Here is a 21779-nt window from a genome sequence, read left to right as displayed (position 1 = left end):
GATAGAAATATCCCGCCGACATACCTTACAAACGCATGCTGTTTTATCTTTGCAAAACACTGTGATAAACCCAAGCTCTTTCAATACAAATGTGCTTGTCACTATAAAAATGTCCCCTTTTTTGTTGCCTTGGAAGTCATGAAGATGTCACATAAAGTTTGAAAAACATTTGTGAAAACTACAAACATGATGAAAACTTTGACACACATGGCAATGTTTTGGGTGCCATCTTGAAAAGCGAGTGTATGACACACACGCTGGTTCACCCAGTCATTTATTACACATATAATCACGGCATTTAATGAACAATGTAAACGATTTTGAGGAACTTTGTAATAAAGGCTGATAAACTTTAATCTGAATACAACTCGTATTTTCGTAATGATTCCAGCCAAATCTGAATGGTTGGCAGGTACAACAAAAAAATGTATGTGTTCATTCATCATCCTCCCTTGAAGTGCCTTATTTTTTACATTATACATTTTTAATAATGTGCCAAGTTTCACGCTTAAGATACCGGGTACATGTAGGATCATTTGCATTAATCCCAAGAGCATTAATCCCAAAAGTAACCACAACAATCATTTTCTAAAATCTTACTTGGATTAAAGATCTAACTGGAACTGGTCTGTGAAATTATTCCGTCTGGCTGGCTTTCACTTAGAAGAAATCAAGAAATGAGGGTTATTTCCAAATATCAGTCAACTGAGTGATCTTTGGAAATAAAGCGTGCTATCGACACAATCATGCTCCGTGACCAAAAGGTTGTGAATGGTTTGTCACTGTTTTCTCTAATAGTGTAATGTCCACCGGGTTAGGTTTTGAACATTATTCTTTGGATTTTGAGTGACGTTATTATTGGAAACAAAACTCATGAAAAGCAAATAATCCTATGTGTACACGAATGCCTTTAAGTCCAGTTGGAATTTTTTTCAGGGGAAAAATCTCCATATCAATATGGTAACCTAAGCATGACAAATTGAAGCTCTTTTACATCTATGGCCTAGTTCACAGGTATTCAGACTGAGATCATAGAGTGAGTCATCAGACTGTAAGCTTTGTGTTACTCTAACCCACATTGTTACTAACAATAACGTTTTACCTTGAAAAGGACCTTCAATAAGGTCATCCATTTTCTTTTGTATACTCCACAGGTAATCCCAGTACACCTTTTTAGTACTCAGTGGACTGGGGTTGGGTAATGAATATAACACAACTTACTCACTCAAACTAGCCTCAAAGTGACAAAGCTTGAAATTGTACATATTTCACTGCACTTACCCCCAGGCCCTTTATGCTGAGAACCATCCTAAATCCTCCCAAATTTCTTCCAAATAAATCCTCCAAAATTTTGCATTATGTTCAAAAGCAGGATACCCACTGCCTCAATCCTTCAAAATCCTCCAACAGCCCTGCTTCTCAAAATGTATTTAGCCTTAATCCTCCAAAATCCTCCTCTTCTTCAAACACCATTCAGTCTCAATCCTCCAAAACCACCCGGAGGACTTTGGAGGATTGAGGAAGGTTAGGGTTAAAAAATGCTTGTTATGCTTAAATTTACCCCTCGTCAATTAAGCTGGTATACCAGACAATCATGAACTTTGACACTGATCCCAAGGGCAAAATAATGTTTGTACATGATAATGTAGATATTTAACATTCCATTTGGTATGTCAAAACCATATAATACTGTGCTTTCAGAAGAGATTATTCTTCATAGGGAACTTGTTCAGGTAAAGGCACAAGTACATTGTACATGTGCATGGTACATGTACATGTATGCTGGACTATCTGTACATTCGACACTGTACATTTAACAGTCACTGAAAATATGCTGTACAATACCGAATCAACTTTCAGATGGGAATACCCATTGCTATTTCATCAATTCCAAAAAAACGAGTACCATAAATTGTGCAACCTTGGACTTTGATCAATGACCTTTTGACAAACAAACAAAAGCAAGGACAATTTGTCTAGCAGATAAAGGCAATCGGCTGTGGTCATCAACAAACACACAAAGCTAACAACTTCAGCTAACAATTTCCACACCTTTCAAAATGTAGTCCCGCACAGCTCACGTGGGTACCTTTTCCGCGCCATGGAAACGGACAAAATGCCATATTTACTATAACTGAGAACAATCTTCAGTAACTCTTAACTTTGTATGATTTGTGAACAGGTACATGTAGTCACCACATCACAAGTGGGTTAATACTAACAGCTTGAGAATTGTTCTGGACAGTAACAACCAAATAAATCCCATACACTGCGCTAAGATTTTGGGCAAAAAAAAACACGTCAACTCAAGCTCAAGTGAGTTCCCTTTCCAGCCATGCAAACTTGCAAAATGTCGTCTGTATCAAACGAAAACAATTCTCATCAAAGAGCTTCAAACAAGTTGACTTTTAACAGCGCCGATTCATTTTCCTCGTGTTGGCCTACTCTTCCCTAGGCTGTACGGTGCCTATCATCTTGCAGAATGTTTTAGTAGAGTACTGAGATACCCAGAGACTGTCAGCTACATGTACATGTGTGTAATCCCCCTATAAAAGGAAATGTGGTCAAGTATCCCCTCAACAGTGAAAGATTAGAGACCGAGCATTTGCCACTGTGAGCCTACACTTAACCCTAACCTCACCCAAAGCTACAAAAACTACTAGAAGTACATGTACAATCTGTAGTATGCAGTACTTCAACATCAACATAAGTGGGCACAGCACTCATATTTTTAAGTATTCAGGTACTGCATACATAATTCTTGTAGTATTTTGTAGTATGTGGTACTTTGCCACAAAGTAAGCCTTAGTGGGTTAGGATTAATACATGTATATTTTTCAATAATGACGTGACCTGTTTGAACTCATTCAGATGTCAATACATGTACATGTATATGAGTACTCCATGCTGTATGCATGTGAACTAGGATAAACAGATCACTTTGTTATACATGTAGCACGGCAATAGACTGTGAATATTTATTTGTCCATCATCGATCATGTGTCATGCCACAAACATGCATGTACAGTAATGTATGCCGCGCGCATGGTACATGAGTGATGTACCCAACGGGGGACATTACCTTTTTCTCTCCCGCTATTGAAAATGTCATTTCCACCACGTTGTACATATTTGTGTGACCTCGGGTACGAGGTTGTACAATGTAGCTACATGTACGCTGGTACTACGTAAATCGATGTATGTTTTTACGAGATGTGCCATGGGGGACAGTGAAGCAATATTTCCGCTATAAATATGACCGCCATCGTTGTTTACATCGTTCGTCCCCATTTGTCTGCTTTTCTTAGCTGTGCCAATTTGGTAGTAATTTCACCATAATAATGTCAGCATAAAGCAACAGTTTGCCTCCAATTAAAGAAGGGGTTTCTCTCGTTCCAAAGACGAGATCAGAAATTTGATTTTTGAATAGGACAGCATCAGCACGGAGAAAATTTAAATGTACGAAAAGTTCGCCAATTCTGTACCGCAACAGGAAGAGGCCCACAGTTTCAGACGTGGCAACAAAAACATGTTGCCTGCTGTAACGGGGTCCGTGGGTTTTGTACACCCTCGGTGGCAAATGTTGCCCCCTCGGGTGTACAAAACACCATTGACCCTGCCACACCAGGCAACAATTTAGAGTTCTTACGGCAGGATCCTACAAGTAGTGTACAGTCACTCAGTGCCATTTACTGTACCTTCACTGAGTTGATGCAGAGTTTAGTTACTGCCCTTGACCAAATTACCCGGATTAGAAAACAAACTAAATTCCCAAATAAGGACATTCGCCGACATCGCATTTGTTGTAGTTTCTTTACAATATGCCCAGAACTCACATATTTCCATAAAGTCTGGCCTTTCTTAGGGGCAACTTGCAGTATCTAAAGCAAGATGCAGTCAGCAAGGTTGACCCAGGATCCTATGATAGTATGACCCAGTCCTGTTGTAAGACAAGCACCTGACTTTCATGGTTAATCTACATGTAGTCTAAGAATTTGAGACCCTCAATACTAAGGTTGGCCCACTGAGAAACTTTGCAAAACTCCACATAGCGGAAAACATGCACAACAAACAGACAGGCACATGAAAACTGGTTAAACTGGACCGTAACAAGAAATTCAGCACGAGAGCTCCAGTAGGAAGGATATAACAGGAGCGTATTAAACATGGATAGCATGAGGTATGCATGACTTATTTTATTCTGAATGTGCACAAATTGTAGCGTCTCCACATTTGCATCAGATGCCATCAGAAAATGCATTTTAGTCTCTCCCAACTTTCCTGCTTAGAACTGTTGAGGGGGTACTAGTGCAGTAGGCCTACAAGTTTTATGTATTTTTATGCTTCAGCTATTTCAAATTAGAATTAGCTTGGAAATTACCAAGGACTAAATCATACACATTGTTGTCAATTTCAGAAAATATTTGAGAATGATGATGGCTGAAGATGAGTAATGTTTACCTGATTAGGTTTTGTAAGTTTTCAGCTCAGGATACCCCCTCCTTTCCAGAAGGCCTTTCACTTTGTATTTTTTTTAGGCAATGACTGATCATCAACAAAGTGTAAGGATACTTTACTACATTTTTTGGTGCAGTACTACTAGTTTCAATTTCACTTTCTGAAAGTCTTTGTGGTTAAAGTCTGAAATTCTAGTGATTTGGAGCACGCATGTCAACATGATAAATGATAACAGGTGTTCTTTAAAAAAAAAAAGGACTCTCAGTACTATTCAACAAATTCCTTTTTTTTAAATTTAAAACATGCAAGGCTGTATAAATAACATTACATTTTAATCGTAATAACATCTACCATGTCTAGTACAGCTCTCTGACTAGTTTTGTACATTAACCCTAACCCCTTGGGTATATTTACTAGAAAGTACCCTGAATCCGCCAAAATCCATCAATTTTGCCATGCAAAAAAATGTTGGTGGCCAGTGAGTCCATCAGAATCCACCAGTTAGCCGGGAATAAATCTGTTGGGATCCTGAATCTATCAAAGTCCCCCAGCTGCTCAATATGGAGGTATCCTGAATCCATCAAAATCCTGCAGTACCGCTAGGCTTCATGTCCTGAATCCATCAAAATCCCTCAACTTCTTCAATATGGTGGTAACCTGAATCCGCCGAAATCCCCCGAAACAGGGGTGTGGATTTTGATGGACTCAGGTACGTTAGGGTTAAAAAACCCACCTTGCAAGTTCACTGGTTTCAGGTCCTCTACAGTTATTGTATCCGATTGGGGCTGGAACCAATTTACTCTGCAGTACTGAACTAACGTTTGGGCGATAATAATTTTAAAATATATCCAAATTGATTTTTTTTTCTCCGTATATAGCCTAGGCCTAATTACATTACAAATGCAAAATTGTTGGTTTAATTTTTCATTCAATTTCAAAGTGAATCGCATTTTGTATTGCCAGAAAAGGATGAAAGAATGTAGTATCCACACGCCACTTCTTTGGTTGTGTACAAATTATAGTCTATAGACAGTCAATATCATCGAATCAAGCGCAGTTTCGAAATATTTTCTAACAAAACTTCTCAGTTCCAGATTCATGTCTTTTGAACATTTTTGCAATGGATGACCTTCACTGAGATAATGTATGATGGATGCAACATTCTTTCCGAAACAAAATCTATTTTTTTTTAGGTGAAAGTCGTCTTCAAATTTAAAAGAGCACAGCCAAAGTGACACTCACACTGTAGCCTGTGTCTGCATCAAATTCAAGTCATTTTTGGTACAAAATAATCATTAGGCCTACAGGTCATTGAAAGGAAGCACCATGGAGGTATGGAAGCACTACCGTCGTGTTGGAAAATGTAGTGATGTTACTGAAACACTGATCTACAGTACAGATCTAGTTACAACGTTACTTACACAGCCATGGAAGGCAACGGCCATGCACCGGGTACGGGTACAGAGTACATATTGAAATGGGCAGGGCATGCCTCACAATTATTGCACATTCAAATACAGGGAGCTCCTACAGCGTGTAAACGAATGGCGAACACAAGTACGCCGAAGAAATATGATGTTTTGAGCCTTTAACAAAGCAACCATTTTAACGTTTCCCCACTTACCTTATTCTATGGAGATTGTACTATAGTCCAAGTTTATTCCAATAAATTGTTGAGTTTGTGTGGCCTTAAATTAATTATTGTATTCCAGATAATCCAAGAAATTGAACCCCCATTGAAAAATCCACAGTCCGAGCAGCGACCGCATCGCGCGCAACAGTCAGACAGACAGTAGTCCTCCGCCCTATGCGATACAATCCCCAAATATTTCGTATTTTCAATTTAATCGCCCTAAAGTGGGGAAGTTTTTATAGATTCTCGCTCATTTTGAAGTTAAATTTGTAATTTTACGATTCGGAATGCTTCATTTTTACGAAATGATCCAGGAAATAGATTTTAGAAACTTTTGCGGATTAATTTCTGCCGTGATGCGTCCATAACGTAAAGCGTACCTGGTGGGTATTATGGGATGTCGGCTGATTCTTGAGGGTCGCGCGGTCAAAAGTGGTGTCGAGATGTTTATAAACACTAGGCGAGGCCGCGTAGTTCAAAGGATCCTCCCAAACTGTGAATTACCTGAAAGCTAACGGATATATATTTTTTTGACTATTTAGGTTATCCACTTCTGCCCGATACAACTTATTTAACTTTCTAGAAGTTTAGTTAAGGACGCTCAATTAATTTTTTTCCCACCCGGGGTGCTTGCGGGCCGCAGGCGCACCTGTCACAGCTATATAGAATGTCAAAATGGCACGCGTCTGTCGATAGTAAGTTACTCGATGTATGGATTTGACATTTGAAATATTACCTACAAATCACCGACTAGCGATAGACATCAAACAACTGCCGTAATTCACAGAGCCGAGACATTCAAGTTCAGGCTGGCGCAGGCCCACGTCGACTAGATGAGTACGAGTATCATCCCAGGTAAAACGAAAAAGAAAAAGAAATTGGCGACACTCAATGGTTTTACACTTTAAAGTTAACATGGTACGTGTAGATCGCTGCTGCTGCGTGCAATCAGTGTATTGACAGTTCAGGTATTAAATATGAGCCTCTCATAACTGGAAACTATATACAATTTGTAAAGTTGATTAACTTTACAAATTGTATTCGAGGGCCAGAAAAAGGTATAGGCCTAGGGGACAAAATAACATAAACCCCCCCCCCCCCCCCCAGTTTAAACAGTGGGCGGGTACACTCCCCTTTCCCATTGACTGACGGCCATGACGTAAAAAGAAGCTCTTCTGTTTTTTTCCTACAAATTCTGGGGATATATGTACACTGGGGCCGCCTTGGGGGTACCTCCTCCTGCAACCCCCCCCCCCCCTTCCGGGTTATTACACCACTGAATCCCGCTTGGCACATATTTTGGCACCCACAAAATGAAAGTTCAATCTAGGGAAGAAGATTATTGATTATATATTCTTTAAAAAGTTCCATTTTGGTCTTCTCAATTGACGTAGACTAAATATGACTACAAAAATACTTGAGCCACATTCAACTTGGCTGATTGTCAGCAACTTTGTCGAAGTTACGGGCTGCATCCATGCAATTATAAGGTTTCGGAATCGGAACATTATAAACTCAAGCCTTTGCCCCCTTACACGGTGCGCCCTCATTGGTCATATCACACTCAAAAACCTGCCCTCAGATGTGACGTCAGACGCAAGGGGTCTATACGCATACTTGGTTTGATTGGAAGCTGATGTTTGGTCAATGTTTCGGTGGCCGACAGGTCTCCACAATCCGGTTAGGCTTTGCGCGACATCGCAGCGGCTTACCCAAAATCAAAGCTAGTGCCAAGTTATGCATGAATTATTGTTGGTAAACGGACAGGCCAGTTGATTAAAGTTTATGGGCCGACGGGAAAATAAATCGGTCGATCATAATAAATCGTTCACTCGTGAACTGAAACGATCAAAGAACTATAATAAATGCCGGTACAGGGCCGTACATGTAAGATGTCAACAGTCTTGTATAGTTTGGGTCGCTATGATGAAGTAAGATAATCAGTTTGCATAACTTGCATTCCACTTGTTACAGACAATGTCATATCATTTAGCAGCGTCGGGGGGGGGGGCAGATGATTATAACGGTCTCTAAATTGATGTAGCAACTCTTGTGGTTCTTGCACTTCCTCCCGGATACACAAATTATGAAGTTGTTTTCCCCATGTATCAGTCTGATCCCAATATTAATGCTGTTCATAATTCATAGGATCATTCCGCTCAGGTGTAGGCCTAAGCATGTACATGTACATGTACATGTAGTACATGTACATGTACACAGTGACTTTTGTCCAATGGGGAGACGTGCATTGGCTTGATAAGCTTCACACAACATGTACGTCCGTGTGACCCCAGATGAGGTCAATTTCTCACCTCTGAGGGGTAAAATTATACCCCAGGGGTATGCGTGGGTTGTGAAACTAGGAACCACACCAAAGGTTCACAACAATGGAATGTTCAGGTCGGGGGATTTTCTGAGGTATTTTTGAGCGGCAGAAAAACTTCTACTCAACCCTGTTTTAAAGTTGGTTTTCTTCAAAAAAATATTAACCTGATAATGTTACATCTCTGTTAAAATTTAGCTATATTAACTTGTATTTTGTTTAATGTAAAAACAGGGGTTTTTTTCCAGATTTGTTGTTTGCCAAAATTGGCCCCAAAACAACAGTTTTCTCGCATCAAAAGTTTGAAATTCAAAACAAATTGAGTTTAAAATTTAACAAATGCAATGGCATAATTATTTATTCACTTCTAAATCATTTGAAATCAATCATAGAAGATATTGCAAAGTTCTATTTATGAATATTAAAAGTCTGCTTCAGTAACCCTTAGCGACATACTTATTTTTATTATGAATTTGAAGAGACATGGGGGAATTTGCATAAAATGAAGAGCTAAAATACCACACTATTGAAAATTCTAATTTATTTGTTTTATTGAACAATTGGCCTTGATAGGAGTTGATAGTCTTTATTTTCCGATCCATATCAATTACACTTCCATCTTGTGATACATGTTGACACATCCACTTGTTAAAATGTCCATTTGAGGAAATATGTTTTGCAAAGATCACAGGAACATATTCTAGCCTAAGCATAATACGCAATTACAATTTACAAAAATTTGTACAGAAAAAAAAAATACTGCATTATTTTTTGAATAATTTACAAGATTTTGTGTACATATCAAGCCTCGAAATTAAACTTTTGTATCCCTTTTTACACAAATTTACATTTTCTTTTCACCTCGCATGATGAAACACAAATATAAAATTCTATACTTCAGATAGTCACAACACGGTGATTACAGACTCAGTCCGCAATCTGTTAGGCGCAGTATACAGGGTGAGTAAAAAAACACGAAACCCAAATGTGGGGACCATTGTTTTAGTGAAGTTCTACATGTAGCACTTTCAAAATCTAGGATATGAAAGCCCAATTCATAAGCTTCTTTTAGTACAAGAATCATTCAAATCATCTATGTACTTTTCAAGTTACGGAATGTTAAACACAACCACCGTTTTACAGTTCTGTCCACGGATCACAAGAAGGTAGGTGTTCTTTCAGCAGAACGAAAACAAATCACATAGGGATGTGTGTGAATTGTTTTCGTTTTGCTGAAAGAACGCACTCCTTTTCTGTGATCGGTGGACAGAACTTTAAAACGGTGGTTGTGTTTAAAATTCCGTAACTTGAAAAGTACATGAGTGATTTGAATGATTCTTGTACTCAAAGAAGGCTTAGGAATTGGGCTTTCATGTCCTAGATTTTGAAAGTGCTACATGCAGAACTTCATTAAAACAATGGTCCCGAAATTTGGGTTTCGCTTTTTTTTGACTCGCCCTGTACACCCATTAACCAGACAGAAAATTTGATCAAGAATGACGGCTAACCAAAAAGCAATCAGTTCAACTATCCCACACTGATAATGATGATAGATGCTAACACAGTTTTTCATCATCCCTGCATAGCGTAAAGGGGGGGGGGGGCAATTGTTGGAAGAACCTTCCTTATCCGATTCCATAAAGTCCCATAGCCTTCCTCCCTTCCATCAACCAGCCCCCCCCCCCCACCACTAAACAAAAATGATGTCCAAATTCGTACACTGCCATCAAACAATGTGGTCTGCCATGAAGCTGACCACAAATTACAAGGTGCAAGGTACATTTCCAATTCCAAGTAGTTCTTGACTTAAAGGTAATTTAACAACATTTGCAAACACCAAAAATCTACCAAATTATCATGAAAATACCTTACTTGACTGTTGATATTAGTTAATACTTAACTGCAAATAATAGTTTCAAGCATCCTCTGAAATCAGTGCACCGGGTGTGCTGTCATTTTCAAGAAAAGTGGAATTTTTGCTTGATTTTCCAAAAATGGTCGGCTGACCATCGTTGGGGAAAAAAACATCTTATGAATCTGAAAAAGTGTAAGCTTTTTATTGGACCACCCTCTAGACAATGACACCAGTGGCGTTAATAATATTAAACACGCAACCATCAGTCAAACCAAACATAAAAGATCTTTAACATGTTAATTTGCCAACAAATAAACAGTTTCTGTCAAAACCTTTAAACCCACCCATATTTCCATAGATGCAGTGTGGAAGGGAACACTTTTACCGAAAGGTGGCACGACCTTTCTTCTAGGATTAGTTATATTTATGAAGTGATTAAAATGACTTTTAAGAAGTATTTTAGAATTCTTTCTTCTTACAAAGTTCTTTCATTTAACTTGTTACATCTCTGGTGATAACAAACTGGTAAATATTTAGTTGTGTCTCATAAAGAGGACCTTCAACAAATGTTTGTGAAACATTTCAAAGGGAAGGGGGGATAACATAGTTTTAAATTGGAATTTTAGACTTACTATTTTTGTCAGACCTCTTTTTGTTTCTTTTTTTTTACAGCATCATCACAATTTGATAAAAAGAAAAGTTGCATTCACAGATGCAATGAGCAAAGAATTCTAGTTTTAAAAAAAGTCGAAATGCTTAAGATGCTTCCTCTTTTAATTTTTCACTTGGAAGACTTTCCGGGCTAACATATGAAATCTTAAAGTTTCTGCTCCCCCAGTTCTTAACAGGAAAGTGGGACACAAAATCCATACAACAAATCATAATTTTCACAAATTTCAGAATAATAAAGAATCTATAATAATCCAACATAAAAAGGTATTTGTGGGTAATGTAAAATGCCACTATAGTTCCCAGTCATTACGTGGGTTCTGCAGGACAGACTGAGCGGTCTTTGGCGCAGTAGTAATGTACGACAACACCGTTGGGGTAGCGAGCGAAAGCACTGTTGCCGATTCGCTTCTTGCAGACAGGGCAGTTGCGCTCTTCGGTAATCTCGCACTTCTGGCTTTGGTAGTGGATGTGCTGCTCACGGACCTGCAGATAGACACAGGGGAGACAATTGAAGAAGTGGTTGGTAAACAAGTAGTTAGAGTTTGCACATTGCAGGGTTGTAGTCGCGTACACTACAGGTCAAATCGCAAGAAACATTAACCCTAACCATCCCAAATCCTCCAAAATCCTCTTTGCAAAATGGAGGATTTTGCAGGATTGAGGCTGCATGGCAAAAGTGTGTTGCTGATTTTGGAGGATGCACTGGGTCCAGGTCTTGGGCCAGACCTGTTGTTGTTTATGCTCAGCCGTCCATAAATATAGGCCTGGATTATGCTTGAAATCCTCCACCCTGCTTCAGGATGTCACTGGCTCAGCCTCAACATATTGACAGTGATTGCTGGAAAATTTTGCAGGATTGAGGCAGTGGTCACCCCTCCACAGACCACATTCAAGAAATAATGAAGGATTTTGAGGCTGTATGCTATTTTTACATGGAGGCAGTTGGAGGATTTTGCAGGATTGAGGATGCATCCTAGAAAAAATGCCTAGGGAGTTAAGGTTAAAAGCAACCGGGTGAACAATGACAAAGGAATGCTTATGGCACAGTTCACTTGTATAGCTTGACACTTGACTTCAGATTGGAAGACATTGCTTGACTTGTATTACGAATTGAAAGGATACGAAAATGAGGTTTCAAAATGACAAGTAACTGTTCTTGAAGAACGGATGGATAGTGTTTTCTCCAGACACTGGCCAGAAACCACTCGCACCCAGACCTGCATTTGAGTCCTCAAACCTCGAGTCAGAGTCCTCAGTGTCAAATCTGAGTCGGGGCCCGAGTTATTTGGGTCACGTCCGAGTCTCAGTCACAAGTTACGAATGTCGAGTCCTACTCTGAGTCATGAGTCACAAAACACAAAAACTCATAAGTGGATGGATTAAATAAAGGAAAAAATATTACGATTAATGGTTGTGCAACGGAAGAAAACGCACGGCAAAAGACAAATGTATTGTTGCAATTAAATGAATATTATTTTGCAACAAACAAATCTTCAATTTTCAGTTTAAAAAGAGCATATTTGTCATTTTGCTTTCGAGTCTGATTCAGTAACATTGCGTCCGAGTCCGAAGTGTCAAGTTCAAGTCCGAGTCCAATGCACTTTAGATTTTATCTGCCCTTTTTGCAAATGGGGAGAAAAATTAAAGCAAGGAATGGAGAAAGGGTTAAAATTTCAGGTTTATCAATATTCTGCATTAAATTTCCCAATTGCCAAATTGTATTCTGTCAAGAGTTGTAGTCAATCTTCACACATCATTACACTCAAAAGACATCCAATCATCAAGTCAACAAGCTATTCAAATGAACCGGGACAGGTACATTCCTATGTCCTTGTTCATTCCCTGATACATGTGATTTAGTTTATGGCCAACTAATGATTGAATCAGCGACAACTGTGATTTCGGCCTGACATTGGCCAAAATGTCATCTATCCCTTTTCAAAAGTCACACCACTGAAATAAAACTGCACGTATGCAGAAATTGTCAAATTCCTACTATTCGGGGCTCATCAAAACTTCTTTCAGAAAATAAGGTGAGTCTTTCATTTTCAAGACTAATTTACAATGTGTAAAATGTTCCCCATTAAGACAACGTAAATCCTGCAGGGTGAAACATAATGTGACTACTCCCAAGCACAGCATGGATGTGTTCATCTGAATTGATGAAACATTCATTAATTAGGACTGGCTGAACGGGTAAAAGGCTGTAAGTTGTTGCCAGGATACAAGCAAGTATACCATGAATTTGACTTAATTGATTCTGACAGAGCATTAGCAAACATGATCGCGAGATAACCTCATGAAAGAAATAGGTTTCAACCTCATACCTTTAAAAACATTTAAAATTACCACCCCCCCTCCAAAAAAATTTTTTTTAGTTGTAACTTTGTTCTGTAGCTTTCTTTGACAAATTTGTCAAAGATGATAAAATGTTAATGTCCCACAAGAGTAAAATACATTTTGTGCTAACCCTCCTGCTGTCTGAACTGTCACAGTACAGTAAAAAAAAATCAATCCTCTTCCCTGCCATGCTTTAGACACAGGCTAGTCACCAACAGTCAGATCATATTTCAAGCAAGCACTGTGACTAGTCAAATTCGGTCAACAGACAAAAACAGGCAGGTGGTAGGCACAGCTGGCTTATCAATCACCTACAGTCAAATCATAGCTGTATCAAGATACATAAACAGTCACAGCCAGCCAATCCCACATCATGTAGGCTGGGAGCTCTTAACTGTTGAAAACAGTCACTTGACTAATTTGGACTGAAATGACAACTTTGCACAGAATGTATGTTTGCATAGGAGGGTTAATCTGAACACTTTGAGCAGGAAAAGGCTGTAAGTTGTGCCTTGATACAAGCAAGAATACCCTGAATTTGACTTAATTTACTCTGTCACAGCATTGATCGCGAGACACCTTCATGAAAGAAACAGGTTTCAACCTCATACTTTTCAAAACATTTAAAATTAACACCACCAGCGCGCCAAAAAACCCTAATTATTTTAATGGTGAATTGTTCTATAACTTGAGTTCTTGGTCAAATTTGTCCAAAATGATAAAATGAGAGTTATACAAAATTTTGTGTTAATGTAACAAAACCAGACAAACTTGACAAAATGTGGCAAAATATCCAATAAGTCTGCGATACAAAATGAAAAAGTCTGAATGCTGCAGCTTTCCAAATAAGACTGTCACATGTACAAGAAATAATCAAATTAGGTGAGAAGTATTCAAGTAAATGTACCTTTATCTTTGTTGTGTCATGCTCATCTGAGACTAATTAAAGCAGGTGGGAATAAATTACCAGGTAAATTACACATGGGACAGTGCCTAGTATCTTATATGAACAGTGGGAAGGGAACATTGTCGGTCTAATCTACAAAACTTTTGTTCTCCTCTAAAAGAGTGATTATACATGTAGTAGCTTGTGTACAAAGCTTACAGGTTTACACAAAATCACGTCAAAATTTGGAACGACTCTGTAGGAAGCCACGGGTTGTATTGTCAGCTTTCACGACATGACACTCTTGAAATATCTTGCAGATTTGCAGGACATGTAGGTCGCTGCCTGTCACATTGAATTATCTGTGAAAAGCAGGCTTGGGTCATGCCAGTATCCATGTCACTGTATACGAGTTACGACTGTTTTAGCTGCTGAGAATTTGATAATATTCAATTCTTGGGCCATGTGAAAATAGCGATAGGTTTGCCAATCAAGAAGTCGGTAAAAATGCATGTGCACGATTCTCTCTTGCTTGTGATACAAATGCCAATCCCCATGCACCTTGTGGGTAGAATCTGGTTATTTGGCAACATCAACAATAGTTCATTGATGCATGGAGGAATGATTGATGTAAGTTATGATTTGAATCAGTGATTTTAATTGAGTGATTTAAATCAAACAAGTCTGTTGGAATGCTCTCAAAATGACCCTAGTGTGTGGAAACTGACACTGACATTACTGATGGCAGACAAAAAACAATTTACTGTTTCCCCTTAGGGGAGGGTTCCAGGATTTTTACAGGGGGGGGGGGGGGGGGTCAGGCCCGTCATATTTTTTTTAATGTCCGATTGTTGCAGAGAGGCGGACATTTAGGTAATTATTATTACTATAATTGTTATAAATATATGTTATTCATAAGATGGAATTTTCAAACCATTCGAACCAGCCAACCGATCCCGCAAGCTCGGTGGTCGAGTGGTTAGACGTCTGCACTAGAAAGCAGGAGGTCGTGGGTTCGAGTCCCACCCAAGTGATTTTTTCCAACTTTCACTCGGGAGGTAACACACTGAGTATACAGTGTTTATACGTCGGTGAAGGGCAACACCTAATATTGATTTATATATATATATCTTTTTGGTGTCGGGAGTGAGGGGAAAGGGGGGGGGGGGCGACAACTCCACAGTGGTTCAACAGCCCTTATCCCCTCCCCTCCCCAGGCTTTTTTCCACCTTGTGCACCCCTCCCCCAGTCAGAACTTGGGGAAGGCCAAAATGAGCATTTTATTGTCAAAAACACAATAATCAACCTGTCCAGAAAATTAGGCCCTCTCAGTGCCTCCCCCCCCCCCCCTTCAAAGTGGATCCCGGTTAGGCTTTTGGAAGTATCAGATCCGCTCTGCCCTGCAAGGGATGTTTTTTTTTTATCAGTTCGCCGATGTGTGAGGCTGCAGCTGACCCAAACAAGACGTTCAGAAGAGAGAGAACTACCGGTCCGCTTGGCTGTGCCGATCAGCGGTCAACTGGAACAGATTTGCCAAGGGAAACCAGCTGCTAGGGATGCCGCCTGTGTTTGCATGCTCCAAAGAAAAGATTGCAGAGGGGAAAAAAAATGTCGGGGTTGCGCAAAGGGAAAATGCTGGCACGCAAAAAAAATAAGATTGGCATTGCATTGAAAATTGGTTTAGAACTAGCATTGACCTGTTTACACTGACCGGACTGTAGATATGGATTTGTAGACTCGAATGGAAGGACAGTCGAAGGTATTCAGGGATTTTTTTTTTGCGTGTAAGACCAAAGCAGTGCTACTGCACTTTTGACCTGAGAGAGACGATGGTATTTTGCATTTTGAAGTAAACTTTCTCAACCCTTACCCTTCATGACCTTCACGATCTATGAGAAGTTTTTGGAGGCTTTTGCAGGATTGAATTAGGTTGAAACAAGCCACTTATATTTTATTTGCAACTTGATATCCTTCGAAAGATGTAAGTACAAAGTATGTGCCCTCGGTTCCCTGCACAGCAGTTTGTGGAATATTCAGCGGTGTCACACCAATCTCTTTAAAGTGAAAACCACAGCAGAAATGGTTTTTCCCCAAGGTTAAAGGTAATATACAACATTTGCAAATATCAAAAAACAAAACTACCAAATTATTATGAAATACCTTACTTGACTGTTAGTGAATAATAGTTTCAAGCATCCTGTGAAATCATGGCACCTGGTGTGCTGTAATTTTCAAGAAAAGTGTAATTTTTAGATCAATTTCTAACGATGGTCGGCTGACTTTAGTTTGGTTAGTTCACATGTTGTTTGCAATCGGTAACACATCCGTGAACAGGTGCAAGCCAGCTACTCTGGTTCCCTAACCTGACAATTCACCGACATCAATAATTGCTGTGTTTCGTCTAAAGTAGGGTCAGGGAACCAGACTACAAAAACAGCATATATTTTCTTGGTTTTTCCAGCATCTAGGAACACAAAACTTTAATAACAGGTCAGTGTTGCAACATTGGCTATAACATACTAACCCCAAACTCCAAGCATTTCCAAAAATTACAGCAAAGGCAAATGTTGTATATTACCTTTGACAGTTCCAACATCCAACTCTACTTGTTTATTCTGTGGTAATCTCAGTTTGCACACAGTACAATGTATAAATTTGGAAAATCCTCTCACATCTCAGTGGTTCTAAGTTTTGGGATCTCTAAAGGCCAAAACTAACAAACAATGGCACCACGTTTTCCAAAAGCCTTAAAAAAATATCCTGTGTTTTGTGTTCATCACACAAATACTTTTATGAGGAGTTTTTACAGTTCCATGTGAACCCTGACAAACAGTTTATGAGGGATTTTCGCATTCCATTCTTATCAACAAAGTTATCAGTTTAAAAAAAAATTAAATAAATAAGAAACCAAGTTAGCCTCTTTCCAGTCTGATCAAATATCAAATCTGGGTCACTGATACAACCAACACTTCAACAACATCCTGAATTACTTCTTGTTGAAATTTCCTGCTTGAACTGTTTTCAAAATATCCACAGACAGGAATGACCTCACAGTTGGGTTTCAAGTCACAGAACGATTGTCAAATTGGTGTGAAGATCCAACAGACTATTGTGACAAGGTTAACAGTGTTATCAACGACAGACGTTTATGGTCGTTGCATATGGTATTACATGTACTGTGTGGTCTCTACAATAAAACTTCCTCGTATCTTCTGTGAAGCTACAATGTAGCTTTTTGCTCTGAAATCACCAAATGGGTTATTCTTCAGAAATTGAAACTAAACTAATTTTGGAAAAAAAGTAAGATTTTTATGTGATGTAATATAAATGATTATTGTTCACTAAAGTGTTGCTAGTAAGTAAAGATGCAAATTTCTTAAAGGGAATATACAACATTTGCAAACATCGAAAAATAAAACTACCAAGTTTTTGCGAAATACCTTAATAGGATGTTGGTAAATGACAGTCTAAAGCATCCTGTAAAATTATGGCACCTGGTATACTGTCATTTTCAAGAAAAGTGGTATTTTTGTATCAATTTCCAACGCTGATCGGCCGATCAGCGTTGGAAACAACTGGCTTTTTTTCAAATACTGGCCCCAATTGACCATTGCACTTGTTTGCAATCGATTACAAACCCATGAACGGGTACGAGCCAGCTAGACTGGTTCCCTGACCTTACAATTCCCCAATGTATGTTAACTGCTCTGTTTCTTCTTATATGGAGTCAGGGAACCAGACTACAGGAAAATGATCGTTTTTCTTGGTTTTAGTAGCATTTTCAAACCCAAAACCTCCAAAAAGTCAGTGTAACTATATTTGCTTTATATTTCCAACCCCCCAATTCCATCCATATCTGAAAATTACAGCAAAAGCAAATGATGTATATTCCCTTTAAGAGGTTTCATAAGTTGGTCTTTCCGTGAATAAATTAGCATAAATTTAATCAGTCCTTCTGATTTGAAATCACAGGCGTGTGAGAAAAACGCACACCTTGATTTTTCTAGGCATGTGATTTTTTTAGGCGTGTGATTTTTCTAGGCCTGTGATTCTGTGGTCCAAGCTGGGACTGAACAATCTGATATTGTTTTTCATAATATTCATCTTGGTTTACAATAAAGCCATTTTCTCTTCACCGACATACTTTATTTTTCACAAATTATGAAGTATAATTATGCTGCAAATCTATGCCGAGGTGTGCGGTACTGAGGGATTCAGGCGTGCGATTATTCGCACTTCTCAGGAAGCATTTAGGCGTGTGATGGCGTGGGGGTGTGATCGCACGCCTCAAAACAAAAGGACTGTTTAATTACAAAATGTCACACATATGATCGCTCAAAATGTCACACATGTGACCACAGAACAATCCCCATTTAGTAAAATAAAGCAGAGGGTGTACATCGTTTATGCATTCTGTAAATCACAAAAGACTAGTCTTACTCCTAAATAAGTACCGTATGGGTGTGTGTGTCCTTAGAACTTTGGAGAAAAGTGTGGATTTCCGATATGGGCCCGATTAACATTTTTATGTCTGACGCATGCACAAGACCAAACTTTGATGACCCCTCCTAATATTTTGACACAATTTGTGAAAGTAGAAACTATACTCTGAGGTAGGGAGAAAAAAAGTACTAACCTGATGAATCAGTGAAAGTAATATGTCAGATGTAGTTAACAAGGGGAAAAGCGTCATAAATCAGACGAGCCACATTTTATGTCACACACACGTGACTGAAGAATGGCCCAAAATAGCTACGGTTGTTGCAAAACCTTTTCAATGTCTTTTGAATTGTTTACACCTGGGTGATTTTTTTTTTTATAGTTGGTGCTGCCTTTATATGACGTGATGTTAAAAGCACTGAGTTTGCAGTACCAGTGTCAGTGAATGTTGAACTCTAGTATAAAATTTAAGTTTATCATGCCTATCCCCACCAATAAAGGCTCTGCGCATGCACAACATATCTTCAAGAGATAATGCATTACATTAGGCCCCCCCAAAAAGTCTCCGGTTTCTGGTATGCGCGCGCGTCGCTGTAGCCATGCGCGTTGGCAAAATGAAAAAGATTTTTTTCAATGAAAGATGATGTCTCAAAACCGCCAAACTCACTGGTCTGACTGGAATCCTGTTGCTGCACAATTTTAACGTGTTTTTAGATTGGGTTATGGTCGAGAATAAGCTTTATGTGGCCTCTCTGGACTCCCATATATTTGCACTAAGTTTAGTCGGGCACCATTTGCAGTCATCAGCCGACATTTGAAGCAAAAAAATCAGGTTAAAATACTCAAATATTCGATCATCAACTGAATATTCGAATAGCTTTTTGTCGGTTTGAATTTTCAAAACGAAAAAAACCCTACGCACATACACACACGAATGTGATTTTTGTTAATCGAGAGGTTTTAGTGCTTTCTTGTCAGGTGCCACTTTTTGTCAGTGGTAACGGGTTTTTTGTTGACGGTGGTTGATTGTTCACATCCGTTTAGCAGTCATGAAGACTTTTACAGTTATAAAATGCTTACTGCAAAAATTCCCGCCAGTGCCCATATCAATTGCCGAAAACACAAATTTAACTGGTGCTTTCTTCGTGCAACTTTTTACCAGCGCAGCACATAGCTACAGGTTGCAGTTTCGAATATCTGAATATTCGGTCAAACGCAGTTTCGAGTAATTGAATTGAAAATGGACATGTACATGTAGTTCACTAAGAGATTCCCCCTCAAAAACGGAAGATGGAAAAAACGGAAATATTTCAGAAAATTATCAACCAAACAAAACCACTGATCAGTGAAATTCTATTTTGACATTTTGTTCTTTTCAACTGATAAAGTGGGAGAAATTTGTTTTGGGTCTACAACGGTTTGTGCTTGTCGAGTCAGAACTGGCGGTTAAAGTGATGCTTGTGGGACATTAACAAGTTGGCACACACTAATCACGGTTAGTAACAAATGAGCCGTATTGAAACGTTCGGAAGATATCTGTTCCGTTGAAAATGCAAAAGTACCGTCCCCTTTAACATGTAGTTGACAAGGCTTGGCCCATTTAACAGCCGTCGGCAAGATAATCCCCGCACATGAGAGGCCGAATGCCGCTAACAATATTAACAAACGGATATCCTACTCTGGTGAATAGGGCATTCTGGAGCAAGAAAACGTACTGTACACTTGCCTCTACCAGAGTTGCCATTTGTTCACTATTCACTTGAGTTTTACAGAATCAGAAATACCCCAACCCCCAAGGATTTTTTGTGGGCGACCTTGGAACTAGACTGTTCAGTCATAACAGTCAATTCTTTACACAAACACAACTTCAATGGCTTCTTTTGGAAAGGAGGATCAACGTGGGCGGACTCGAACTACAGGGATCTTGTGAAAAGGAAAAATCCACGGATTGGGATTTTATACGTGGTAAGGTTTCAGACTTGCTGCTCCAAATGTTAAAATTCCCACAGGCAGCTATCTTAAATGTTTATTATTCTGCTTCCCACAATACAAATGGTTTTGCATCAATGTAAAACTCAACAACAGCATCATTAAAACCCTCCTAATGCAAGAATACATTCTCTGCCACTGAAGTAGTCCTTTCAGTCAAAATCAAACAAGTGACTGTTTTCAACAGTTAAGAGCTCCCAGCTTACATGAAGCAGGATTGGCTGGCTGGAACTGTTTAAGTAACTTGATGCAGCCATGCTTTGACTCCGGGTGAGTGATTAACCAGCTGTGACCACAACTTGCCTGCTTTGTCTATCGACCGAGTTTGACTAGTCACAGTGCTTGCTGACATTATGATCTGACTGTTGGTGACTAGCCTGTGTTAAAACTATAGCAGGGGAAGTGGACAAGTCAAATTCAGTCAACAGATCAAGAACAGACAAAGCAGGCAAGTTGTGGGCACAGCTGGCTTATCAATCACCCACAGTCAAAGCATAGCTGTATCAGGTTACAAAAACCGTCACAGCCAGTCAATCCTGCTTTATGTTGGCTGGGAGTTCTTAACTGTTGAAAACAGTCACTCGACTGATTTTGACTGAAAGGACAACTTGGAACAGAATGTATGTTTGCACAATAGGAGGGTTAACCCCAAGTCTCCAAGAGTTTTTATCAGGATCCTTCTCGAATTCTGGAAAATCCCCCTTTTTGTTGGTATCAAGATTTCCAAGGCCATCAAGCGCCGTGTATTACTGTGATGGGTAAACCCTGGTAGGAAAGTCCTCCAAAAATTCTCCCTATGAATGAGGGTTACGGTTTAATGACAAAATGCACAAACATATTTCACTGGATTATTTCCATGGGATATAATATTTTCAGACCTGAACTAGGAACCACTGTCCATCTGTGGTCCAACTGCTAATTGGCAGGAATCGTTGGGAAAGGTCAAGGGTGGCCGACTCTTTCCTTCTCCCCCGCTGGTATCGATCAAGACGCAGCAGTTGTTGCGTCCACTCACAAACTCATTCACTGTGCTAACGGGTTGAGAGTCAGAGGGGGCGACACGCTTCCCTGACCCTGATGAAGATGGGCTACAGCAATGCGGGCAATGTTGCATGCCTTGGGAATCAACTGGTCTTGATTCGAGTCCGTCTTACATGTACAAAGTTATCCCCATGTCTGAAGA

General features: G+C 39.3%; 2 protein-coding genes across 3 annotated transcripts in view; both read right to left on the bottom strand.

The window, feature by feature from the left end:
* Positions 1-6251, bottom strand: part of LOC119741235 (spectrin beta chain, non-erythrocytic 1-like) — a 58403-nt gene extending 52152 nt beyond the window's left edge. For both annotated transcript variants that reach the window (XM_038216978.1, XM_038216979.1), the window contains exon 1: positions 6083-6251. The gene's annotated coding sequence lies outside the window, so the exon portion shown is untranslated. The remainder of the gene's footprint in view (positions 1-6082) is intronic.
* Positions 6252-9827: 3576 nt separating this feature from the next.
* Positions 9828-21779, bottom strand: part of LOC119741810 (vam6/Vps39-like protein) — a 66660-nt gene continuing 54708 nt past the window's right edge. Inside the window, exon 19 of the mRNA XM_038217709.1 lies at positions 9828-11424. Within this exon, the coding sequence (XP_038073637.1) occupies positions 11248-11424 (177 nt within the window). The 3' untranslated portion in view covers positions 9828-11247. The remainder of the gene's footprint in view (positions 11425-21779) is intronic.

This window comes from Patiria miniata, unplaced genomic scaffold, assembly GCF_015706575.1.
Source record: "Patiria miniata isolate m_02_andy unplaced genomic scaffold, ASM1570657v1 HiC_scaffold_5, whole genome shotgun sequence".
Taxonomy (NCBI): domain Eukaryota; kingdom Metazoa; phylum Echinodermata; class Asteroidea; order Valvatida; family Asterinidae; genus Patiria; species Patiria miniata.
Note: the sequence above shows the minus strand (reverse complement) of the source record. Positions and strands in the feature narration are given on the sequence as shown.